This window comes from Larus michahellis, chromosome 19 (assembly GCF_964199755.1).
Source record: "Larus michahellis chromosome 19, bLarMic1.1, whole genome shotgun sequence".
Classification (NCBI taxonomy): domain Eukaryota; kingdom Metazoa; phylum Chordata; class Aves; order Charadriiformes; family Laridae; genus Larus; species Larus michahellis.
This window is the reverse complement of record NC_133914.1, coordinates 4,821,948-4,847,832: the sequence shown is the minus strand read 5'-3', so window position 1 is coordinate 4,847,832 and position 25,885 is coordinate 4,821,948. Positions and strand designations below refer to the sequence as shown.

Here is a 25,885-nt window from a genome sequence, read left to right as displayed (position 1 = left end):
GCAATGAAGGAAGCTTGTAAGGGGCGGCCTCTGGTTTAAAATCAATAGTGGGGATTAATCTTGATGGATTTTAGACAACTAAGTCTATGGCAACACAGCTCTAATCAAGGGGTTCACTTTTGCGGGTTGCTTAACTAAAGGAAAAGCTGGCTGCCAGAATCTCAATTGTCTGCAAAGAGATTTGTACTTTTGGAGCCAGCAAAGTGAAAAGGTTCAAACCCTCTAGTTTAAGTGCCTTTAGACTTTACCAAAGTCCAAGGATCTTTACCAAATCTATTTCAAAAGGCACCGCAGCTGGAGCAGACTAGGAGCTGAGTGCAGGAGCTAGAGAAGTGCCAGACTTGCACAAACCGACCTCATCAGTATGCACCTTATTTTGCCCCATGACATTCAGCAGACATGGTTAATTAGTTCGTGATAATGCATTGCCCATCATGACTTCTGAACTTAGCTGTGCAGCTGGTAGGTAAGCAATTCTGAACTGTGTTTTGTAATCAGCATGCCAAAAGCACAAACACAAAAGAATAAAGTTAACAATCTGTTTACCCATTCCCCCCTCCTCCAATTGCTGCTGCTAGCCAACCGCTTGGGGAAAAAAATAGATATATTTCCAGTTTTCAGCAGACAGAAATCATTTGGACTGCTCTCAATTTTTGTATCTTTGCCACCGGTGCTTCATGTTATTTCACACAATTCATTCAGTATCGAGATAAAGCCTGTTCCTTTGACTAATAGCATTAAAAGCCTCTCTCTGGAGATAATTAGTCCTCCCTCCCCCATCCCTTCCCCAGTGCAACGTGGAAAGAGCATACAGTCATCAGTAAACAAAGAAATTCAAATAGTGGGACAACCAGGCTGTAGCTGGGGACGAAAGCTGCCTCTCACCTCTGCCTCTCACCTCTGCCTCTCACCTCCGTATCTCGGCACAGCTGATAATCAAAAACAAGTCAACACCACAAGCAATAGAACCAGCAACACGAGAACAGTATCTATAGATTAAGGGCTTCGGCACTTAGACATCAGGAAAACACAATTCCCCATCTGCGAGGAGCATAAATAACAACGCATAATTAGTCATCGCTAGAGGTTTTTCACAGTCACCTTCCACCCTGAAAGACTGACCCCAGTCGTTCAAAACCAGCAGATAAGAGCCAGAATCAGGAAATCTGCAGTCTACGGGTGATCCCAAGCCATGAGGAAGCCACACCAACCTCCCCACTCCTCAGTGTCTTGGGAGATACAGGAAGTCCTTTGGGGCAGAGAAAAATTAAGTAAGGACAGTCACCGTTTGGAAATCACCTTGAGATTCACAGAATTCCGTATGTCTATACACCGATTCCGCACCTGGAATCTGCCCCCTTCGATTTGGGGGAACAGTTTGGAAGGAGTTAAAACCCCCCAGCCAAAGGTATGACTGCTGGCTGGTGCATTCGCTGTCTGACTAATGCGTGACCCCACTGCGCAGAAAAGAACTGGAAATAGTTATCACCGCAGCATTGACAAGTCAGCAAGAGCTACTAATTAAACGATAAAAATAGATCTCTGAAAGGGCTTTTTTTTCCCCTCGACACAAAGCCAAGGCCTGACGCTGCCGCAGTCACACATCCATTAGTTTTCCACGGGCTCCAAACCCGCCAGGAAAACAAAAAAACCCCCACACGGCAGAAAATCCCAACTAAACAAAATTAGGGAACTGATTCTGAACGACATGGAGTATTTCTCCCACTCCCACCTTTAATGGGAGCAAGAACGAGATGACATCTTTGCCCCCAACAGCCCTACCAGCTTCCTTGTACTCCCAAAGTTCTGGTTTTGCCTGAAAAATGAACATGTTTTGAGGTGACCCAGATGATCCCAAGGATATCTGTGACTTGTCTTGTGCATGGCATCACTTAGACCAGTGACAAAAAACCAGTACCGGTGCAACTTCCAGCATCGCGTGGGTTTTGCTTTAAGCCCCCCCCCCTCCCGCTCCCTGCCAGACACAGGTTTTGTACAGTTCGTAACTGAATATTCATCAGCAACTAATAGACCCGCAGGAACTGCAGTCTCAGCGATTTTTAATACATATAATGCCCCACCACATGCCAAACACAATGAAATTTGATCAAAATAGAAGCCATTTGTTTAAATACAAGTGATTTGGCTCTCAAAACTGTCATCAAATTAAACTGGAAATCAAATTAACCAGTGACTGAATGAAGTAGAAGGCTGTATAATCACAGATTACTGATCCAGCAGCACGAAAACAAGGATGCAATCACATTCCCCTTGTTTCTGACAGTGCCCCATACTCCCAAAATGATTCCCCCCTCCCCATCCCCTCCCCTCCAGGGCTCGAGGATGCTCTGTGCCTCAGATACAGCTCATCCAGCCATTTCTTGGTAGTCCAGAAAGGAAACATTCCTTACAAAAAAACACCCTTTGAGATATTATCCGCTAACAAAGCAAGCCCTGTGAAAGTACAAGCTGACACACTTGAAACCACACTAATTTAGGACAGAGCAGTGCAGTCATTTCCAGCACTGATGGGAAGAACAAGTTTAAACCTACTCTGAACGGGAAAAGGGGTTTTTACCATCACCTTCACCAAGGTATTAACTTCAATTGGCATAACTGTGCGCCAACACGGCTCCCTCTAAGTGACCTCCTTTTGGCTCTATTTCCCCCCTTTTTATACTCTCACTTGAGAAGCAATTTAAAGTTACAATTTTAGATCTTGTCTACTCTTAAAAGTAATCCGGATTAATTTAAACGGTACGTTTGAAGAGCAACCGGCACTTATACTGAAATCATAGCAGAGGAATTTAATTATACTCCTGTGCACCTTCTATAACACCTGCACATCAGGCTAATTCAGCTGAATCCATCCTTTACCCACCAAGAACGGCCCACAGAAAACTTCATCATTCCCCCTCCACCGCGAGCAAACCCAGCTCTGCCCAGGACTTGCTGATATTCATATTTTTCCAAGGCAAGCTTCAAGTTTAAAACTCACTCCTATATAACTCAAGGCTTCTTTATCTATTAGAGGAGCAATGACAAGCATCCCCGGTTCTCTTTCCAGGCTTGCAGAAGCAACGTTTAAACACCTTAACATTTGAGAACAGCTTTTTACTTCGTTTCAGCCTCCATTAAGCACCTTCTCGCATCACTCACTTTTTTCCCCCCCCCAGCACCTTCAGCCCCAGAGAGGGGCACCAAGCCCTCACCTACCTTCACCTGGACAAACACAACCCAATGCAAAGGCAAAGAGGTAAATAATTCATCTGCACGCAAACAGAAGGAAAGAACAATTAAAGGAGAAAGCACAGCGGGGACGTTTCAAATTTCAGCCAACATTCAGCCAGAACAGATCAAACAAAGAAATACCAAAGGGGCTGACTCGGAAAGAACTTGAAAGAAAGGTGAAAGCGCTCCCACAGAAAGCGCCAGGACGGCAACACTGGCAGAAAACCGGGTTTTACTTTTAGTCACAGCCCTTCAGAGGGGAGCAGCGCAGAGAAACTGCCGCTGCTTGGGTTTTAAAGCGACTTTATAGCAAGAGTTTAAACGGCGAGCCGGCTCCCGGAGGGATTTCCCCGCCGAGGAAGCCCCCGGCCCGGCCCGGCGGCACAGCCCCAGCCTCCGGGGAGCTCCGGGGGTCCCGGTGAGGAGAGCACGGCCTTCGGCCCCCGTCCTCCCCCCCGCCTCCCCTCAGGGACCCTCCACGGGCTCGCCCCTCACAGGCCTCTCCCACCCCTCACAGGCCCCTCTCACATCCCGCCGCCCCTCATCCTCACACCGCCCCCCGCCCGGAGCGCTGCCGCCGGGCAGAGGGGTCGGACCGGGCCCGGCCCGGCCACCCCCCAGCAGGGCCGGCCGGCCGCCCTCACCTGCCGCCCGCCTCCGCCGCCGGCTCCCTCCGCCGCTCCCGGGCCGGCCCCGCCGGAAGCCTCCGTGGGAAGGGGGGCAGGGAGCATGCCGGGAGTTGTAGTCCGTCCCGCGGGGGGGCCCGCGCCCCGTTGATAGGCCACGCCCCCGGTGCAGGCCACGCCTCCCGCGACAGACCACGCCCCCTCGGCGCAGAATGGAGTGGGGGGGCCGGGGGGGGTTTGGGGTGAGGGTTTGGGTTTGGGGGTGAGGGGGGCTGTGGGGGTGCTGGTGGGGGGGGCTGAGGCTTTGGAGTCGGGGGGCAACAGGGGTTGTGGGGGTCTGTGGGGGGGTTAGAGTGAGGCTTTGGGGTCACAGGGTGACAGGGGTTGTGGGGGGTACTGGGGGGGGGTTGGGGGGAGGCTTTGGGTTTGGGGTGGGGGGGCTGTGGAAATTTGGGGTGAGGGGTGCTGGGGTGTCTTGGGGGGGGTTCAGGTGCGACTTAGGGGTCCAGGGTGACAGGGGTCATTGGGGTTTGGGGTGGGGGGTGCCAGGGTGCCAGGGGGGTTGGCGTGAGGCTTTGGGTTTGGGGGTGAGGGGGCTGTGGGGGTGAGGCTTTGGGGTCAAGGGGTGAGGGGGGGGGGCGTGGGCGTTTGGGGTGGGGGATGATGGGGTGCTGGGGGGGATCTGGGGTGAGGGAGGACATGGGAATTTGGAGCGGGGGTGCGGGGGGGTTAGGTTTTGGGGTCAAGGGACGAGGGGGTGATGGGGGTTTGGGGTAGGGGGCGCCGAGGGGGGCTGGGGCGGGGGTGATGGAGTGCTGAGAGGGATGGGGTGAAGCTTTGGGACTGTGGGTGAGGGGGGGCTGGGGGGTTTGGGGTGAGGCTTTGGGGTCAGGGGGTGATGGGGTGCCCTGGGGGGAACATTTGGGGACAGGAAGGATTTGGGGACAGGAGGATTTGGGGTCTGTATCCAGGTGCTGGGGGACTTGGGGCTGGGGGGATCTGGGGACCAAGAGGGTGCTGGGGTTATTGGGGGGGGGACTGGGGTCATCTGGGGCATTGGTGTATTGTGGGGTGGGGGTCTTGGGCCATGTAGTGCTGCAGATGGAGGGATTTGGGGTGACAGGGGGGTTAGGGGTCAGTGGGACAGCAGGGTACTGTGGGGGGGAAGGGACACTGGGGGGGCAGTTGGGACACAGGGAGCTGCCGGGTGGGGACTTGGCATCAATTCGGGCATCGCACGGGGGGACTGGGGGCTGGAGGAAGCTGGGGCCGGGGTGTCGATGAGGTGCTGGGGGGGTATTGGGGGACAGTGGGGGGAGTGGGGCAAGGTGTGGGGTGAGCCGGGGACGATGGGGGAGAGAAAACTTCGCAAAAGGCATCTCCCACCGGGGCTGGGCGCTGGGGCAGGACCCCTCCCCTCCCCGCACCCCAACCCCAACAGGGCTCCGAAGGGACGTGACACTGTCACCACCCTCCACGTCAGCCTGTCTAATTACTGGGGGGGAAGATTTTACTCTCTAATTGTTCAAATCCGCTTGTGGGGGAGCCCCTGGGGAAACAGGGTGACACATCCTCGACCCCCAAAGGGGCTCTCGGGCAGCAGGGCCCAGCCAGGGATGAGGGGACGAGGGGACAGAGCCATCGGTACATCCCTGAGGCACCGCACCCCGCTGCCCCTTCCCTTCCCCGCTGGGCGATTGCCCTAAATCGCGGGGCGAGGGGTTTTATGGGGCCACCGGCTGGCCCAGGGGCAGAAAATCAGGATTAAAACACTCCTGGGGCACACACGGGGCTTCAGATCTGACCTGCTGGAGGGAGGGAGCGTTTAACATCCTTGAACAAAACAAGGGAATAGATATTTATTTATATTTTTTAATATATATTTTTAATTTCCATTCTGTCCGGCGAAAGCTCGAACACCACCAATCCCCTGTTTTCCTTGGATGAATTTTTATATTCAAGCTTTCAATCGCTTCAACACATTAGATTACAGAAACGCTTGCTAGAGTGGGAAAAAAACCCAAAAATCTGGTCCTCGCCAACAGCTTAATGCCGACTCCACGGCGCGAGCGAGACCCCGCTGCCCGGCGAGCCCGGCTGTCCGCTCATTTGCCACCCCCCGAGTCCCGGCAGGCGGTTGTCTGTCCGTCCGTGCCATTTGTCTGGCCACACCGCTCCCTCCCGCCGCAGCATCTCCCCCCGCCGCATCCCCCCCTGCATCCCTGCGCCCTCCCATGCCGAACCCCAAATCCTCTCCGGGGAGCCCCAGTGGGGGCCGGTCTCGCTCAGCTCCCCCCCGTTAGTGGATCCCCACGTCCATCCAGAGGTGAGGTTCATGTGCCAGATCCCCTTAAGGCAAAACATCACATTTATATAATAAAACAGGTTGGTTTTATCCGCTGCTGTGCTTGAAGAGGGGGTCAAAAGCCCTTCGTTCCCGTTGGCATTAAGACCCCTCCCGGGGTGGGCACCCTGTGGGTTTGCGGCGGCACCCAACCGTCATCCCCACCTCCTGGCACCGCCATGCAAACCCTAAATCACTGCAAAACCACCCAAAATCTCCCGGCCCCGCGGCATCCCTGCCTCGGCCAGCACCAAATTCGCCCCCCCCCACGCCCCGGCAGGAGGGATGGGGAGCCTGAGATGCCGCTCCTTGGGTCACCCGGGTGGTGGCTTTAGCCCTTGGCACCCCGGTGAGGGAAAGCTGGCCCCCGAAACCCCGGTGTTCCTGGGGGGCTGTGGCGCTCAGGTCGCTTACCTGGACAGGGTGGGTTTGTTCGAGGGATTCCTGATCCCCTACAACCACAACCCCCCTTCCCCAGGCCCCCTGGCCCCCACCTCTGGGCTCCTCTGTGCCACATTTCCATCGCAGCCTCATTAATTGGTGGCCTCCAGCTCTCCGGCAAATAAATCCTGGGATGTTCAAGGCTCTGTGAGGGATTTCTGCAGGGAAAACTGCACCAGGGCCGTCTCCCGAGCTGGGAAACCACGGCTTTTACTCTCCCGGTGACACTGATGCTATTTTCAAGTCATCCCAGTGCTCCCAGCAGCTGCGGGATGCTGGAAAGGAGACGGCAGGGCTGCAGCATCCTGCCCCCCGATTTGGGTGAGCTCTCCCTGCCCAGAGAGCCGAGGAGCATCCCGGCACCGCCAGCAGAGCCAGGCAGGCAGCCTGCCGGCATCACGCACCGCCGAGATGCCAGGAGAAAGCAGGCGACGTCGGGATCCACAACCAAAATCACTCACAGCCACTCTCCCGCAGCTCCCAGTATGGCTCTGGTTTCCCGCAGCACGTGTGGATACGTTGCTGATGCTCAGCGGCTTCTCCCCATCGGGCTCCATCACCCGGGCGGGGGGTCACCAGTTCCCACCACCCCCTCGCAACGCATGGGTCACCTTCCTCCGTGACAAACCCCAGGCTCCCGGTGTCACGGCTTTGGCTAAGTCCCCCTGGAAACACGCCCAGAGGCCCAGAGCTCGCTCTTCCCTTCCTCCGCATGAATATATGTGTCTAATTCCCTTCTTCTGCAGCCAGCTCTGGGAAACGTGACTCATCCTCCAGCCGCGGTTGGGGTTCCCGTTTCAACCACGGAAGGAGAAGCCACCAGGGTGGCTGGAAATGGCTCTCCTGCCTCCGCACCGGCACGGGATGAGGATGATGATGACCATCCCGCTCGCCCCAAAGCAAAACCCAAAGGCAGCCTTGCCTGGAATTGACCCAGGAGGGAGGGTCAAGCCGTAAACCACCCTTCTTAAACACCCGGGATGATAAAGCAGCTCGTGGCGGGGTCCCACGGATTCCAGCCGCGCCGGCGCTGCGGTGGGACGCTTGCCAGCTCGCCCTCCATCCCAGCAGGAATGGCCAGGGACATCCATCAGCTCCTCCGTGCCTGTCCTTCCTCCTCCGACAGCTCCCTCCAGGGCCTCTAAATCCCAGAGAACCCATCTTGGAGAGCTAGCAAGGCAAAGCCAGCGCTTGCAAGGAGCTTCCTCTAATGTCTTAGCCAGGAACAGTGGTTTTTATCAGCCAGAGAAGCCACCGCCGGGCGATGTGCCCTTCCCAGCACCAGTATGACCAGTGTCCCACGCACGCGTGGCTGGCAATGATGCCAACCGGGTCTGTCACACGGGAAAAAACCTTGTGTCCCCATCCCGGTGTTTGCACCCCATGGGTGCAAAGGTGCGGGGTGGGGGGGGTAGGGCAGAGCAGACAACGAGCCCACCCCAGGGTGCTGTGCTCGGAGCCACCCCCTCGTCCCCCCCTTTCCTCGGTCACATCAGGGGCTGGCATCAGCCGCTCAGGACTAGCCGTATTTTATGCGTCGTGCTCGGAGCCCACCCGGCGGGTGATTAAACAGCAGAGGCGTCACCCTGCGAGGGGGTCAGGGCAGGGCACAAACACCCCCCTGCCCCCGGTACCTCCTGGATGCCGAGCAGCATCTTCGCAGGAGTAAAATGCGGAGCCGAAGGGCCGTGGCCTGGCTCCAGCAAGGCACGGGCCGCTGTGACAGCCCATGGAAGCCGCTAAAAACTCCGGCTTTGGCTATCAAACCCTCCTCCCCAAAGTCCCCCCGGCGGTTAGAGGGACCTCTTCGAGGTGTCAGGAAAATAGTGAGAGGAAAAGGCTTTGCTCCTGGGAAGCACCGGGTGCTGGCGAGTTTGCTCGCGGGCAACCGGTCCCTGTGGGGAGCCGTGAAGCCCGGCTGGGGCTCTGCGCTGCCCAGAACCTTTGTTTTCCACTCCTCCCTCCCCTTCCAGGTGTTTTTAGATAAGAACCCACATTTCACATATTACAGCTTCCAGCCCTTGGTGCACACGCTTTCCCCATGTCCCCAGGGAGTATCCCCATGGCTGTGCCCGGTGGGAAGGGAGGAAAATGGGGCATTTCCCTCGGCTGCCATCCAGGCAGGCTGCGGGCAGAGCTCGGGCTCTGCCGGGTACGTGGCACCGCTGCTCCGAGAAGCCCCCAGTCAGGGACAGGCTCGGGTACTGGACACGGTCCCAGCTCTTCTCCCTCCTTTGTGACACGACTGCGGCACGGGGAGAGCGCTGGGGATGGGGTCTGAGACCCACCGCACCGAGGGGGGACAGCCAGGTCTTGCCGATCTCTCGGGAGGGACAGGGATGCTCCAAATCCCGCATGGGAGAGGGAAGGCTGCAACTCGCATTTTCTGGTTCCTGGAGTGCGCCCTTGTCCCCCTGCCATCCCGTGATCCAGCCTCTCAGCAAGAAAACGGGATGAGGGGGGGCCTTTCCCAACGGGCAGCAGGGTTGGCAGTGGGGGTGGCAGCGGGGACACGGGGACAGTTTGCAGTGGGGTTGGCAGCAGGGACAGAGGGAGGGTTGGCAGTGGGGCCAGCAGTGGGGCTATGGGGCAGGTTTGCAGCAGGGAGATGGGGAGATGGTTTGCAGTGGGGAAGGTTTACAACAGGGAAGAGTTGCAGCAGGGATACGGGGAAGGTTTTTCAGGAGGGAGGTTTTCAGCAGGGATGCAGGGCAAGGCTGCAGGCGGGACAGTTTGGAGCAGGGATGCAGGGCAGGTTTGCAGTGAGGTGGGTTTGGAGCAGGGATGTGGGGCAGATTTGCAGTGGGGTGGGTTTGCAATGGGACAGGTTTGCAGCAGGGATGCAGGGATGCTTTGCCATGGGGCTGGTTTGGAGCAGGGATGCTGGGATGCTTTGCCATGGGGGCTGGTTTGCAGTGGGTTAGGTTTGCAGCAGGGATGCAGGGACGCTTTGGTGTGGGGCTGGTTTGCAGTGGGGCAGGTTTGCAGCAGGGATGCTGGGATGCTTTGGTGTGGAGCTGGTTTGCAGTGGGTTAGGTTTGGAGCAAGGATGCAGGGATGCTTTGGCGTGGGGCTGGTTTGGAGCAGGGATGCAGGGATGCTTTGCAGTGGGGCAGGTTTGCAGTGGGGCAGGTTTGCAGCAGGGATGCAGGGATGCTTTTGTGTGGGGCTGGTTTGGAGCAGAGATGCAGGGATGCTTTGCCATGGGGGCTGGTTTGCAGTGGGGCAGGTTTGCAGCAGGGATGCTTTGCCATGGGGCTGGTTTGCAGTGGGGCAGGTTTGCAGCAGGGATGCAGGGATGCTTTGGCGTGGGGCTGGTTTGGAGCAGGGACGCTTTGCAGTGGGGCAGGTTTGCAGCGGGCGGTTGGCCGCGCTGCTGCCGGTCCCCAGCGAGCGGCGCTGCCGCCCCAGGAAAGCCGGGAGCGGCGGGGACCGGACATCCCCGGCTCCTCCATCCCGGGCTCCTCCGTCCCCGGCTCCTCCATCCCCGGGCCCTCCAACCCCGGATCCTTCAGCCTCGGCTCCTCCATCCCCAGCTCCTCCATCCCTGGCTCCTCCATCCCCGGGCCCTCCATCCCTGGCTCCTCCATCCCTGGCTCCTCCATCCCCGGGTCCTTCATCCCCGGCTCCTCCATCCCCAGCTCCTCCATCCCTGGCTCCTCCATCCCCGGGCCCTCCATCCCTGGCTCCTCCATCCCTGGCTCCTCCATCCCCGGGTCCTTCATCCCCGGCTCCTCCATCCCCGGCCCTTCCATCCCCAGCTCCTCCAGCCCGGGCCGGTCCCACCTGGCCGTAGGAAGGTCGCCCCGGGCCAGAGCCGGGAAGCACCACTTGGCCGGGGGTCGTTTGGGCTGAAAATCCCAGGGCAGGCAAAGAAATAGAGGGTTGAGGGGTGAGTGGTGCCCGCGGAGCTGGTTTGTTCCCCAATGTCACACGGGCATGTGATGGGGACCCCTTTGCACCCATCGGGGTGCTTCGTCCCCCGGCTGGCATGGAGCTGCGGGTGCAAGGTGGCACCCAGAGGGAGGTGACAGCAGTTCGGGGACACATAATGGATTACGGCCACCCTCCCCGCACGCCGCCGTGCCATCGCTGCTGCCTGGCTGCTTTTCAAGGACTAAAATGCTCCAGCAGCCAGTTGGGATTTACAGCCTGCAGTGCCCGGAGCCTGCATTTCCCCCGGGATAAGCCCAGTTTGTCCCCAGTGAGGACAGTGAGTCGGTTTCCTGGTGACAGCCGAATTGTCACTCTTAAATCCCCAGCAAACAGCTTATTACCTGCTGCAAAGTAGCAGAGGGCTGGGAGTTCATCTGCCCCCACCCTGCCAAGCTTTCCCTCTGCGCCCGCAAGGATCGAGCTGATTTGGAGGGGCTTGTGGAGGCACTTTGGCTCCCGGCCACCGGCGGGCTGGCTTCTGCCACCCCAGGGACCCAAAGGTGCCCACCTGGGTGTGCAGGCTGGGTGCTGGCAGGGCGCAAACCCACGTATCTGGGTAAAACCCGGCTGCAAAAGCAAACGCTGGGCGGCCTGACCCCGACGACAGCGTCCACCCCGTGGCGCTGACCTGGTGGCACGGCCGCAGGCTGGCAGCCCCGGCGGGGCTGGGCACGGTGTGGGTTACGCGAGGAAGCAGGGCTGGCGCCGGGCACGGACGGTGCCAGGGGATATTTTTGGGCTTCCATGGGCAGGACACATTCTGTTCCCATGAGCTCAGGCAGCCAGCGGGGGCCGGTCCCTTCCCTCCCACCCACCCACCCACCGCCCCGCAAAACCCTCACCGGGGTCCCTGGGCAGCTCCGGGGCTCCACTGCTGGGAAGGGACTGGGAACACTGGGGCTGCGGGAGTCAATGCCATCCCATTCCGCGGCGACCACGGCCGAGGCTCTGCCCAGGCGGCTGCTCCCCGCTGGGAAATGTGCCGTCCCACGGGAGACACGGGGGATTGCGCACGGCCAGGACATGGGCACTGGGGCGAAAATGGGGCAGAGACTGCGCCCGCCATCACCCTGGCTTGAGCTGAACCTCCACGTCCCCCTCACCTGGAGGAGCTGCCTGGTTTCCATCCCAAATTTCTCCATCCCACCCTGGCAGCTGCAGGGCAATCACGGCACGGATATTCCTCCCCCTCCTCTCCAGCCCCGCACCAATCCCTGGGGGTGCTGAGCCCCATCCCGGCCAATTTCCAGGGTGAGGACATCCCTGGCTGCACCAAATCCCACCTGCCGCCGGGTTCGGTGTCGGGCTCAGCAAGAAACAACCCTTTGGCATGGCGCGATGCCACCGCACCCTCCCCGTATCGGGGCTCAACCCCGACAATGCCCCTTTTGCAAAGCACTTTGGCCTCCATCAACCTTAAAACACTCATTCAGCACAGCCCACGATTATTATTATTATTATTATTATTATTATTATTATTATTATTATTATTATTATTATTATTAATTTTCCCATTGCGCCGCTGCGTTTTAAACACCACCAACACGTAACGTTTCCAAATCGAGGGCAATTTTAGCGCGAAAAAAATTGCACGCGTTGGGGTCATACCTAGGAGCTACAGGTAGGGAGGTTATTAGCACACGTTCTGCCCCGCAAGATGGACAAGAAAAGCTGCCAATAAATTATATAGATACATATATATATATACACACACACACACGCGCGTACAAATCGCAGGGTGAGGGATTTATTGGGTTATAATTGTGACCACCTGAAAAAAAAGGAAGGGGGGGGGGTGTTTAAAACTGATCCGATGAGTTCAAGGAGGGCGGCGGAGCGGAAAAATGGGAGAAATTTGGGACCGTAGCAGAAAAATGGGAGAAAAATAAAGCAACGGGCCGGTCCTGCCTGGGTGCTGCTGCTCCGTCACGGGAAGCGCCGGGTGCCCACGGTAAATCCTTTGTGGGTTTAAAATAAATCTTGGCAGGGCGGGGAGGGAAATTTGGAGCCCAACCCGGGATTTGCTGCTAAGGCCAAGCTTTGCAAGAGCGTAGGGGAAAATAAAAAGGGATTTAAAAAAAAAAAAAATAACACTTTCGAAGAGCTTTCCTGCTTCGCCGCCGCCGCCGCCTCCCCCCTGCGATGCTCAGGGTGATGCTGGCTCCAGGCACCGGCTCCCAGTTTGGGGAGGGGGGAGCTGCTGGGTCCTGGGCACCCGCTTCTCTCTGCTTTTAATATGAGGATAAAACACCCACGGGTGCCTGTGGGGGTGGGAAAAGCGGGGGGGGTGGGGGGTGGTACTTCAATAGGGCCTCGGCGGAGGAGAGGAGCAGCAAAGATGGGGTGGACAAGGGAGGTGGCGTCCCACCCAGAGTGGGGGTGTCACCTCCCCGTCCTCTTGCAAACACAGCAGGGGACGGGCAGTAACAATAAAAACGAAGACAAAAAGATATTTTGTCCCTTCCTGGCCGCTGAAGGGGGGGGGTGGGGGGTGAGGGGGGTTGGCGGGGGGGCACGACGCCACGGCATGGGGCTGCAAAAGGTCTCCTGGGGAGAAAAACCTTGGGATGCTGGGCTGGGAGAGAGGGGTGCTGCGGCTTGGGATGCCGCCGGCCACCCCGAAAGGCCCAGATACATCCCCATGGAGATATATTTTTTTTTATTTGTATATATAGGAAAAAAAAAAAAAGAATTATTTTTTATGTATTTATATACATAAAAATATATATAATCTATTTTACATATATATTTAAGTACTGGAGGAGGTGAGCCGAGCTCACACCCCCTGCGCCCCGAGCCCAAACCACCACTCCCAAATTGGGCTCGGTCTCATCCCAGTTACTTGATGTCGCTGGGAAAAAGCGAGACGGGGAGGGGACGCCGAGCGGTGACCCCACAAGACGCCGGTGCCGATTTCGCCAGACACGCTGGGGGTGGGGGGCGGGGAAAAACTGCAGCAGAAAAGAGAGGAAGGTTTTTTTTTTCCCCCCCCTCACTTTTTTTTTTTTTTCCCCCAAAAGGCTCAGCCCCTCCTAGTGTGACTTTATGACCAGAAACGCCGCCTGTAGTTGGAGGATTTCTTCCTTTTGAACAAAATATTTCGGATGCCTCAAAGAGAGCCAGAAGGCAGCAGGGAAAAAAAAAAAATAAATAAAAGAAATAAAGCCCTCCTCGGCCAGAATCTCCCCATTGACCTGACCCTTTTCTAACGACGCTCTGATTTGCCGAGCTGTTTCAGTTCCCCAAGAGATGACATTTTTCTCACTTCTTTTTGCAAAAAAAAAAAAAAACAAAACCCCCAAAAAACCAAAAACCAACACACAAACACGATTTCCCCCCCCTGCTCTTTGCAGCTGGTGCCACCACCCCCCAGGACCTCAAGCCACATCAGGTCCCCACGGCCGGACCCCTCCGTATCTAGGGTAGAAAAGGCACCAGCGTCGAAATATTTCAAAGCATCCTCCCTAAAAATAAGCTCAAAAATAATATTTGGGGAATAAACCCACCAGAGCCGGGGGGCAGGGAGGTGCCACCCTTGCCCCAGGGACCCCCAAGCACCCGCAAGTCCCTGCGTGGCGGCGTCCCCTCTCCGGCTGGGTGACACCCTGGAAATAACAGCATTTGGGAAGCACGGGGCGGGGGGGTGGGGGGGGGACGGGGACACGACACACGACGACTTTGCTCTTCGCAGCCCGAAGGCACCGTCGGCGGCTCGAGCCTCCTGGGCCAGGGCTGGAAAAAAACACGCTGGGAAATATTTGGAGGCTGTGACTCAGGGCAGGAACGTCGCTCGGCGCATCGCCAGCCCTCAGGGCCGCCCCCCCCTGCCCCTCCGCCACCCCCCACGCCAGGGTGGGTGTTCTCCGGTGTCTTGTAAGCGAGACGTTTGCTAAAGCCGCCCGCAGTCACCCACAACGTGGAGGGGGACGCCGGCCCGGGGACTTTTGGCATCGGCAAAGCCAATGGAGACCTGCTCCCCTGCCTCAGTTTCCCCGGTGCCCTTGAGCTGCCCCCAGAACACCCCCCCACCCCGTGCATGGTGCAAATAGAGGCTCTGCCCTCCCCCCCCCCCCCCCCCCCCAGCAAACCCTTACCAAGCCCCATCCAGCCTCGCTGCCCCCAGCCCCACGTCCCCGCTCAGGTGGGAAAGGTGGTGGGTCCTACCTGTCCGTGGGGACCGGAGGGTCTCAGCTGCCCCGGAACCAGGATCGGGCCCCCCCCCTGCTTCCGAGGCGCAGGGACGTCCCTGGGTCCGTGGGGCTGGAGCAGGGGGACGGGCAGGTCCCTCCTCAGGGCTCTTATCAGCAGCTGCCAGCGGCTCCTGCCCCCACCCTGATAAGTGCTGGGCTCCCCATCACAGGGCTGGGGTGCCCCCAGTGCCGCTTCACCCCCCCCCCCCCCGAGCAGGACTGGTGCATCCCATGGGACACCCACATCAGGACGAGTGTCGGCGCCCCAAATCCCAACTTTCCAGGAGGGTGCTGAACCCAGAAGAGGTTAGCAACGGGGGCACACCGGAGCTGAGCCCATCCCCTCGGGAATGCATGGACACCCCTCCGCCCCCCAGTTTGTCCCCTTGGATAACCCAGGGCTGCTCCCAGTCGCTCCCGGAGCAGTGGGACACCCCCATTCCCTATTCTGCTATGCAGGATCAGGCCCTGGGGCTGAGCAGGGGGAAAGGGAAGCTGCGGCTCACCCCGGCTCTGCCCTGCGGAAGTGGCTGGAAAAAGGAAAAAGGAAAAAGGAAAAAGGAAAAAGGAAAAAGGAAAAAGGAAAAAGGAAAAAGGAAAAAGGAAAAAGGAAAAAAGGCGGGGGGGGGAAAGGAATAATTTTATTTTTTCAAACCAGATCTGTAGCAAAGTCACAGTAGCATTTCCCTGCCCAGTCAGGAGTAAATACACCACCACCTCCCCCAAAAAAAAAATAGAAATAACTTAACTGGAGCTAAGGTTCCGCAGAGACAAACCGAGAGCAGGCGATGCTGCTGGACCCAGACCCGCGCTCCAGCAGAGCCGGGAGCGGGGGGCCTCCCAAACGGGCACCCCCCTCACCCCGCCACCGGCGACCCGCGCCGCTGGGAAATGCTCGGGCACCCCTGGGTAAAGCTACGGCCACCCCACGTCCCACCCTGTCACCCTCAGCCGCCGGCAGCCCCCCCCCCGCCCCCGGCACAGCCCCGAAGGTGGAGGCAGCGGAGATGTGCCAGTGGCTGAAAAATGATGCCAACCAAAAAAAAAAAAAAAGAAACAAAAAAAAAAAAAGGTATAAAACACACAGCAGGCACTTCTACCTTCATCCTGCTCCTGTCCCGGCACCCAGGTTAAGAGGCACTTTGCATCCCAAATTGCAGGGGGCGCGGGCAGGCACCCCCGGCCGCGGAGGGGACGTCCCCGTGTCACTGAAGGCAGGGCAGGGGGGAGCCGCAGTCTCTCCCTCCAGCCATTCGGATGCTAAAATTGGTGGGGGGGGGGGATTCAGCTTGGGGACGAGTGGCACCGGGGGCTGCCCCACGGGGTGGTCGGACCCTTCCCACCTCTCCTGCAGTGCCCTAGAGATGTGAGGGGCAGGGGGTGTGGGGGCGGGCAGCATCCCCCACCAGCAGCTGCGCATCTTCCAGCGCAACGAGACCCCAGAAAAGCAGGGGTGAAGCCCGCGATACCCGTGGTGATCTCCGGCTCGAGGACAGTCCTCCGCGGTGGCAGGACGGGTCACCGAGGGGTAACGCCAGCACCCACAGACACCCCCGGTTTGGCATCGCTCAGGCTCACCCCAAGAAAGGCGCGGAGCAGCCCAGCACCCCCAGTTCTGCCAAGCCCAGGGCAGCATTCCGGGATCTTCCCAACGCCGACGGCTCCTTGGGGATCCCGTCTCCTGGAATGAGGGGCAGGGATGCCCCCCCTTCTTTCCTTCCAGCAGCTCCAGACCCTTAAGGGGGGAGACAATATTCCAGCAGAGTCTTTAAGGCACCAGCTCCCTCCTGGCCTTTTCCCCAAACCTGGGGCAGGAGGAGGAGGAGGAGGAGGAAGAGGAGGGAGCAGAGGCCGGTCAGGTCATGTAGCGGGTGACGGCTCTCAGGGCGTAGAGCAGAGCCGCCTGCATCCGAGCCTCCAGCAAGAGCAGGTTGATGTGCACCTAACGCGGAGAGAGCAATGTCAGGGCACCGTGGGGGGGGGGGGGGCTCGGCACCCCCCCATCGCCCTGCCGGGAAGGGAAGGGATGGGGCAGCACCTTCTCCGAGTGCTTGAAGTGTCTCCAGAACTGCGTGTACATCCGCTTGGTCGTCTTCTCCGGGTAGCAGGCCACCGTCTTGATGTAGATCTTCAAGCTGCGCTCCAGGAGCTGGTTCACCTCCCCGTAGTCGTAGTCGTCGTAGCTGGGGGAGGGAAGCAGGGACGTTACCCCGGGCATAACCCTTGCCCTTTCGCACCCTCCGGGGGTCTTTCTGGACTTAAACCCAGCCCCCCAACAGCATGAAAAGGGCTGCATCCCCAGCAGCGTGGGCAGCAGGGCGAGGGGGGGGATCCTGCCCCTCTGCTCCGCTCTGGGGAGACCCCACCTGGAGTCCTGCCTCCAGCTCTGGGGCACCAACAGCAGAAGGACACGGAGCTGTTGGAGCAGGGCCAGAGGAGGCCCCAGAGATGCTGGGAGGGCTGGAGTCCCTCTGCTGTGGGGACAGGCTGAGAGAGCTGGGGGGGTTCAGCCTGGAGAAGAGAAGGCTCCGGGGAGACCTTCCAGCCCCTTCCAGTCCCTAAAGGGGCTCCAGGAAAGCTGGGGAGGGACTCTGGATCAGGGAGGGGAGCCATGGGACCAGGGGGAATGGTTTTACACCGCAAGAGGGGAGATTTAGATGAGATATTGGGAAGAAATTCTTTGCTGTGAGGGCGGTGAGCCCCTGGCCCAGGTTGCCCAGAGAAGCTGTGGCTGCCCCATCCCTGGAGGGGTTCAAGGCCAGGTTGGCCGGGGCTTGGAGCAACCTGGGCTGGTGGGAGGTGTCCCTGCCCAGGGCAGGGGGTGGCACTGGGTGGGCTTTAACATCATTTCCAACCCAAACCATTCTACAATTCTATCACTTTGCCTCAGTCTAAGCAGCAGCAACAGTCTCAGCAAGACCAAGCCACAGGCCCCAGGCTGGACCTGCTCACGGGCTCTACCCAAGGTGGAGAACAGGCTCCATCCATGGCTCGGGGACCTACCGGATGCCGAAGACGCAGTGAACGTAGTTCCAGATGGCCCTGCGCAGCATGGAGGTGTCCACGCCGCAGTGCATGGCGATGGTGTTGTACGTCAGGTTGTAGACCACCTGGAACTTCTCATCCAGGAGCTGCCCCACATCGGGGTAGAGACGGTTGATCAGCGAGAAGCCATGGTCCTCCCAGGTGTAATCCTGCCGGAGAAAGGATGCTGGAGTAGGGGCTTGACGGGGAAACAAGGGGTCCCTTCAAAGCCAGGGACACAAGCTGGGGTTGTTGCTGTTCCCATGTTGACTCCCTCAACTATCAGCATCTGGTCGCACTGCTCAGATAGCTCCAGCCTGGTCCCAGCCCTTCGTCCCCTGCACCCACACTGTCACAGAGTCATGGAATTGTCGAGGTTGGAAGGGACCTTTCAGATCATCGAGCCCAACCATCACCCCAACACTGCCAAAGCCACCACTACCCCATGTCCCTCAGCACCACGTCTGCACGGCTTTTAAACACCTCCAGGGATGGCGACTCCACCACTGCCCTGGGCAGCTTCTTCCAGTGCTTGACAACCCTTTTGGTGAAGAAATTGTTCCTAATATCCATCCTAAACCTCCCCTGGCACAACTTGAGGCCATTTCCTCTTGTCCCATCACCTGTTCCCTGGGAGAAGTTACCGACCCTCACCTCGCTACACCCTCCTCAATGACCCTGGGACCAAGAGACAAGCAGGACCTGCCACCCAGCTCCCCGCCATGGGACACTGAGCACCCACCTGCGCACGGAAAGTGGGGGGCGCCTGCTCGCCCCTCCGCGTGAAGTCCTTGTAGCCGAAGTCGGGGTCCTCCACGAAGCAGAGGACATTGGACTGCAGAGAGTGATCCGCAACATCTACAAGGCACCACCGCAGCGGCCGTCAGCGACGTGGCGGGACCCCGGAGAGAGCCAGCCCTGCGGCTGGGGGCCTGATCCTGCTGCACCACGGGCAGACGCCGGCTCCTTCCCCAATCCCCCGCGACCTCCCCAGCCCCCCGGGACCCCGTCCCCAGCCAGCTGTCCCCCTCCCCTCCACCTCCTCACCTGCCGGAGCCACCAGCAAGCTCTCCGTCTTCTCCAGCTCGAAGCGTGTCGCCATCTCTTCCTGCGTGACACCTTCCTCCTCCAGCTGGCTTTCCTGCAGCAGCTTCATCCTCTCCATCAGCGCCTCCACCTCCCGCATGGCGTCCTTGCCCTGGAGAAGCAGAGGGCAGAGTCAACGCTGCCCCGGGTCGAGCAAGGTTGTAGAGGGATTTGCCAGCCCAGAGGAGCACGGAGCCGCTCTCCGCTCTGCCGTCACTTGGAGCAACCCCAGGGCTTGCTCTAAAGAACTGTTTGCAGGACAAAGGAGGTTTGTCCTGCCCAGATCTCAGCTGCTCTTGTGATTTATCCCAAGGGTTGGGAAGAAGGGGACAAGCCCTGGGGAGGATGCCACGGCGCGGAGGATGCCACGGCGCAGCCCTAAAGCACCTGCTGTTCCCAATAAAAGGCCCTGGGGCAGTTCCCCGTGAGAAGCACCATAAATCATAGGAACCGCAGAACACCAGGCTGGAAGGGACCACAAGGATCACCCGGTCCAACCTCTCTTGGCCAAAGCACTGTCCAGACAAGGGGGCCCAGCACCCTGCCCAGCTGACTCTTAAAAGCATCCAACGCTGAGGAATCCGCTACTTCCCTGGGGAGATTCTTCCCATAAAACGTCCCCCATGCCCTCCCTTCCCACCCCACACCCCCCTCCCCTGCAAGGCAAACCCCCCCCTCCCCGCCTTACCCCAGAGCTGTCGTCAGAGGCAGGGCTGCTGTCGCTGTGGGGCGAGGGGGGCCGGCAGCCGTGCCCCCCATCCTGCTCCTCCTCGGGGTTGATGCCGCAGCCGAAGACGAAGGAGGCGAGCGAGTGGTAGTGGGTGAGGAGCACCAGGGCCTGCACCAGCTCTGCCAGCGACCAGCTGTTCTCCCCCGTCTTCAGCAGAGCCTGCAAAGCCCACGGGGTTGGACAGACACCCCCCCCAGCGCCCCCGCCGTACCCCCCCCACCGCACCCCAGAGCCAGGGCAAGACAAGGGCAGGGAGACAGGAGGGGATTCGGGATGCGCCCCCCCCATAAACCACCTCAGAGACTCCCTCAGCCCCAAAAGGGTTAAATCTGGGGGGGGTTGGTGCAATCAGGGATGTGGCCCTTGGGGCCAAGTCCCCCAAAATTAGAGTGTTTGGGGGGGGCGGCGGGGGGGGGGCGATCCGCGCTGGCAGCATCAGGTCTCACCTCGATGTGCTCCTTGGTGATGAGCCAGGGCCGGTGGGCCAGCAGCTTGTTGATCTCATTGAGGTTCCTGAGTTTTTGGGGGGCACAGTGCAGCCCCTGCAGCCAGGTCGGGTTGCCCCCCACTTGCAGGAACTCCCCCATGTGCAAACCCACCAGGTAGGAGCACTGGTGCCGGGCTGCTGCCTGCGGGGAGAGCCGGGCAGTCAGCCCCCGGCACCGGCCAGGGGACCCCCCAACCCTGCTACGAGCCCTTGGAGAAGCCAAGGCAGGGAGACACCCCCCCACACACACACACACATCGCCCTTGGAGGGTTTTCCCTAGGGAAGAGAGTCCACACAGGGGTCTCTCCCTGCGCCCCCCCCCCCCATCAACGCTGGTCCCCAGGCGCCCTGGAGGGGAGGGGTGCTGGGGTACCCTGGGTGGGCACCACGGCACCAACTCCAAGGGGTTTCCAAGCCTCTGGGACCGCAGATCGGAGGGGTGGGGGGGGTGGGGGGGTGAGGGGGGGGAACAAGCCACGCCACGACCCACCTGCGGGGTCCTAAATGCTTTCCTGCCCCAAAACCCAGTGGAGGTGCTGCGACCACAAATAACCCCCCGGGACACCCCCCCACCACCACCCCACGGGACCCCCCACCCCACGGGACCCCCCCTCCCTCCCCCCGATCCTCACCATGATGGCGATGTAGTGGCGCTTGTGGTAGGGCAGGGGCCCGTCCATGCGCAGCAGGAGGGACTGGGTCTTCCAGAAGCTGCTGAGATACTGGGGGTGCAGCCCCATGACCATGGTGATGTTGTCCACCCTGCCCGCCGAGACGAAGGCCTCGATGAGGAGCTGCCGCAGGCTGCTCTCCGCGCCGTCCTGCAGGATCTGCCGGGATGGGGAGAGGAGGCGAGGGGGGGTGTGTGTGTGCGTGTGTGAAGGGCTGTGAGTTAGAGCCCCCCTCTGACCTAGAAGGAGACACCCCCCCCACACACACACACACACCCCTTTTCCCCATCAAGCAGGACCCCGGAGCACCCATCCCACCGCATCGGATGCTCACCCCGTGGGAGGTGCCCACCTTTGTCCCCGCCGCCCGGTAGGGACACCGCCGGTAGCCCCCGCTGCCCGTCTCCCCCCTCCCGGCCCCGGGGGGCTGGGGGTGACGGGGGGTCTCCATACCGGACCCCGCACAGCCCGGCCGGCTCAGCTCGAGGGGTGGGTTGTTTATTTGGGTGCTGGTGCGCAGCGGGGAGGAGATGGGGCTCAGCCACCACCCCCCACACACACCCCCACACACCCCCCCTCCAGCCTCTCCACCCCCACCGCGGTGACGAAACCACGGCGTTATCTCCGACAAGGAGGAACCATCTGGGAAACCGAGGCCGGGTGCGAGATAGGGCTGAGGGTGCCCCGGCATGAGGAGCCCCGGGGACCTCAGGGCACAGTGGGGGGTTTTTTTTGGGGGGGGAACACGATAGGGTAGGATGGGGGCTGCCTTTGCAGCACAGGGGAAAGACAACTGCGTTTGGCTGAGCGGGGAAACTGAGGCACGGGCAGGGCAGGGACTTGGGGCAGGAAAAAACAACTGCCCCCCCCCCCCCCAATCCCCCAAAACAAGACACCCCCCCCCGCTGCCACAGGGACACCCGCGCCTGGGTGACCCTTCCCCATCCCACCCCAGCCGGGCACTAGCAATCAGGATGGGGGGGTGGGAATCCTTCCTTAACAGCCCCCCCCACCCCAAACCCAGGGCAGGGAGGGACGGAGGAGCCCCCCCAGCAGGGAGGGACACCCCCTCCCAAGACCATCCCCCATGGCTCTTACCTCTCCCAGGGGGATGAAGGCGCTGGGACCCTTCCCCTCTCCCTCCTAGGAAGGAAAAGAGCGGTGGCTTCAGCCCGGCACCGGGGCAACCGGCAGCCACCAGCGGGACGAGGACGTGCCACCGGTGTGACGAGCGCGGTGTCACCGGAAAGGGTGACTCAGGCAGCCACCCCTGCACGGGCCACGGGGACGCGCGGCCATCGCCCCTGCGCCCTTGCGTCAGGCCGGGCAGCGCCTGATGAAATCGGGCAGGGGTGTTGCTCTGCACCCCCCCCCCCCCCCACACACACACACCCCGGGGAGAGGTGACACGCGGGGACCACGGGCCGCGCCAGGACACGGGCCAGGAGAGCGGAGACACCCCCCGGCTCTGGGTTCACCACCTCCATGGGAAAACACGGGGGACAAGCGGAGCCCGGGGAGGGGGGTCCCTGGGAAGAGCCACGGCCGACGGCCACCATAAACAGGGTGCCCGGGGGCCCCGCTGCCACCCCCGGCCACAAAACGCCCACAAACATCTCCACCGGGTAATTTTTCCCTCCCTCCCCAAATCCGTTAATGCAGTTAAGACAGAAAAAAGCCCCCCCCACCGCCCCCCCAACCCCAGCACAGGGCGGCTGCTGCTCTCCGCGCTGCCGGCACAGGGTTCAGCTCCTTTTTGACACCCCCCCCTCCCCCCCCCGCCACGCTCCATACCCCCCCCCAGCTCCCCAGGGAAGAGCGTTTCCACGCTGTATTTTCTCCTAGCAGATAATTTTCCTCCTCCCCGCCAGCGCCCAAGCAGGGTGCACCCGGGGGCAGCGACGGGGATGCCGCAAGCAGGGGTGCAATGGGATCGGGATCGCACCCCCCCTCCCCTCACCCCAGCCCTCCTGCTGCGGGGGGGGGGGAGGGGGGGGCTCAGTGGCCATGGGGACCCCCCCCACCACCACCACCCCCCCCAGAGCTGAAACACGGGGATGCAGCAGAGCCTGAATCCTCCCCCACGCAGCATCCCACCAGCTCCCGGCTTGGCAGTGGTGCAGGGGGCATGGCTGCGCCCGCATCACAGCGGCACCCATGGGTGCCAACCGCAGGCCGGGGCGGGGGGGGGGGGGGACACACATATACACACACACACATAGAGCACCCAGCCCCGAGAGCTAAAATAATCCCTGCAAAACACCTACAGAGAACCCAGAACCTGGTTTGGGGGTGGGAGAAAAGAGGGTGGAAAAGGGTTCAAGCGCTCCCAGGTCTGGGAAGGAGGAGAGAGGGATGGGGGGGTGGAGGAGTGGGGGGGGATGCACGGTGTCCCCACATACAGGGGGGACACGGTGTTTGAGTGGGACCAGGACCGAGACAGGGCAGCGGGAGCAGAAAGGGCACCCAGCAGACGAACGCCCGCAGCTCGGCGTCCTCCAGCCCACGCTCCGGATACCGGCGCCACCGCAGAGGGGGTGCCCAGGGCCCCGCTCCGGGCGGGGAAGCACCAGCCTCCTCTGCCCATTCCCTGCGGAAAACCCCCGGCATCCCTCTGCGAGCAGGAGCCGGGGTGATACCGTGAAGCTGGGACCTGTCCCCGAGCACGGGGTCACCTCCGCCGGGACCTTTGAATGGCAGCCCAGCCCCAAGCAGGATGCGAGCCCCGGATCCGGATCTGCTTGCCCAGGGAGTGGACGGGATCTCAGCGCCCCGGGATGCCCACGACCACCCCACTCCATCCCATGGCATATGTTCCCCCATGGCACACGTTTTCCCCCCCTCCACGCAAACCCAGTGGGGACCAGTGGTGCCACGGGGGGAAGCCGAGCCAGCAGCAGCCGTACCCACGGCGCCGGACACGGCAAAGCTCCCGCGGCCCATCCCAAGGGATGCCTCGGCCGGTGGAGACCTGCACCCTGCTTTGCTCCGGGTGCAGGGAGAGACACGACCAGGAGATGGGCATGGGGCAGGCAATGGCCACTGGTCACCCCCGTTTGCACCGCTGGGGGCACGGAGAGAGCCGGGCACCCTGTCCCAGCAAAGGTGTGCCTGGCCCCTGCCGGCCCCCCCAAAATAAAGGGCTCATCCCCAGCCAGGAGAGCAGGGTGCTGCCCACACGCTCTTCCCGACTGGAAGCGGGCAGCCTTCACCCAGTAACTGGGTTACTGGGTGAAGTGACCGAAGCGGGAGCCGCGCTGGTCTGCAAGATTCTTGCTGTCCTGGGGGGCTGGCGGGGGGTGGGGGGACGGGACAACAATGGCACGACCCTCGTTTTATTGCATTCCTCCCTCCCACGGCTCAGCCAGGCAGATGCTCCCCCCATCCCAGCGGCCGCGCTGCAGCCAGGCGATTCCCGGTGCCCCCCTTTCTCCCTTCCCTACATCACCCCCCTCCACCCACGGGGGTGGGCAGGGCACGGCCACCCCCCCCCCCCCGCCCCTCACCGCCATCCCAGGGCCGGGAAAACCCACGGCATCCACGCAGGGAAAAACCAAGCACGGCACTCAGCGGCGTTTTCCAAAACCGAGAAGCCTTCCAAAGCCGACGGCACAGCCGGACACCCCCCACACACACACACCCCGGCCCCCTCCAGCCCAGTAACGACGGGGAAGTTCAAACCCCCCTGCCCCCCCGGTGCTCAGCACCCAGCACCATGAGCCCCCCCGCCCTCCGCAGGACAGGCGGTGGCACGGTGGCAGTGAGGGTCCCGCTGTCGGGATTCACCTGCAGGAGACGGGACATGTCACGGCAGGGGGGACGGTGGCGGCAGGAGGAGGGTGCCTGGACCCTGGACGCGCACAACCGGGAATGCCGATGGCAGGACGGCATGACCCACTCTCTGGCCATGGAGCCACTGGGCCGGGAGCCGCTTCTCCCGGGGCGTCTTTTCCACGATGCCCTGCGAGGGGACGAGCCCCCACGGCTGGCACTGGGACGGAGACCCAAGAGCTGGAGCCAGGCACAGCCCCGGCGATGGCAGGCACCTTCTCCCACCCGCTGCCTCCAAACGACTGCGGCGGCATCGGGCACAGCCTGGCACCCTCTCCGGAGCGGGGAAGGGGCGTGGAATGGCAGGAGGTGACCACGCAGCAGCTGTCGCCACCGCCACGCGCTCCGCACGTGTCACAGCACGCCGCGGGCTGGCACCGGGCCGCAGCCCCCCCCCCGGCGAAGCCAGCAGTGCCCGCATCCCAGGGCTCCCACCGCTCCCAGCACACGGATGCTCCTGCCCTGAGTCACCGCGGACGCGGGACCGGGGTGACAGCGGGAGCAGGCTGCTGCCATCGCCGCTCCGGGCGCCGAGCCGGTTCGGCACTGACTCACGGTTTGGGGAGAAAAAGCTCCTTTGCTGCTCCAAGAGGCTCCGCAGGGGGGGTACGGCAACGGAGAGATCCCAGCAGGCAAATTCCCGGGATGGAGACGGCAGGAATTCCGAGCTCGGTTCACCCCGCTGCTTTCCGTGACAGCTCAGGGTGACCTTTGAAGGTGGATTTTAATCACCCCTGGGCAGAGGCTCGTTAATTTTGCTGCACTAAGCAATCCTCAGGGGTGCTGCCGTTAACCCCCGCCGCGCCGCCCCCGCGTAGGGCATTGCCTCCCGCTCCCGCCGATGGGGAAACTGAGGCACGGAGGCGATGCCCTGACCCATGCGACCTACTCCCAAGCTCTGGCTGGCACAGGGAGGGTGGAGGGTCTCAACGGAGACAGCGGGGGAAGGAGTTTGACCCCCTGGGAGCGGAAGGACGGGTGTGCCGAGCGGTGAGCCCCCGCCGGCGCTGGGGCCAGTGCTTAGTCAGGTGTCAGAAAAACCATTCCCGATAAGGCGAGGTTAAACAAACACCATCGCAGCCGCCCGGCAGAGCCCTCAAAACCCCGTTCCTGCCAAAAAAATGGGGCAGGAGGCCAGTCCTGGGCCGTACCAGGGGGCGAGAGCAGTGCCGGGTCTCGGCCCCCCTGACGCACGGAGCCAACGGGCCAGCACAAGCCCTTTGGCACAAGCCACGGCCACCCCTGGAAAGCAAACCCAGCCGCCACCACCCCCCCCACTCCAACACC

General features: G+C 60.9%; 2 protein-coding genes across 13 annotated transcripts in view; both read right to left on the bottom strand.

The window, feature by feature from the left end:
• Positions 1–14,815, bottom strand: part of PHACTR4 (phosphatase and actin regulator 4) — an 80,847-nt gene extending 66,032 nt beyond the window's left edge. For 3 of the 11 annotated variants that reach the window (XM_074563304.1, XM_074563312.1, XM_074563311.1), the window contains exon 1: positions 3,217–3,269. The gene's annotated coding sequence lies outside the window, so the exon portion shown is untranslated. Of the gene's footprint in view, positions 1–3,216; positions 3,270–3,875; positions 3,947–14,742 lie in introns of those variants that run through there. The other 8 variants (XM_074563298.1, XM_074563310.1, XM_074563301.1 and 5 more) reach the window with 7 other exon arrangements.
• On the bottom strand, positions 12,304–25,052 carry SESN2 (sestrin 2). Of its 2 annotated transcripts, XM_074563314.1 has the most exons (11): positions 24,554–25,052; positions 21,866–21,910; positions 20,729–20,926; positions 20,055–20,237; positions 19,567–19,767; positions 18,840–18,990; positions 18,535–18,650; positions 17,772–17,962; positions 16,807–16,951; positions 14,673–16,710; positions 12,304–14,310 (listed from the first exon to the last, which is right to left on the bottom strand). In XM_074563314.1, exons 1-10 carry the CDS (start codon positions 24,674–24,676, stop codon positions 16,624–16,626), a joined length of 1,440 nt encoding a protein of 479 aa, XP_074419415.1. In that variant the 5' UTR covers positions 24,677–25,052; the 3' UTR covers positions 12,304–14,310; positions 14,673–16,623. The 2 variants fall into 2 exon arrangements, with proteins under 2 accessions (XP_074419415.1, XP_074419416.1); XM_074563315.1 differs by lacking the exons at positions 21,866–21,910; positions 24,554–25,052 and adding an exon at positions 21,120–21,294.
• Positions 25,053–25,885: the final 833 nt, after the last annotated feature.

Bases quoted from the DNA above. Each gene is read 5' to 3' on its own strand.
- SESN2 (XM_074563314.1), bottom strand. From the start codon at position 24,676: ATGGCCAGAGAGTGGGTCATGCCGTCCTGCCATCGGCATTCCCGGTTG. The intron at 17,963-18,534 runs GTGGGTGCTCAG...TTTCTCCGGCAG, and splicing joins CCCCCACTTTCCGTGCGCAG to GATTACACCTGGGAGGACCA. The intron at 16,711-16,806 runs GTGCTGCCCCAT...TCTCCGCGTTAG, and splicing joins ACTTCAAGCACTCGGAGAAG to GTGCACATCAACCTGCTCTT.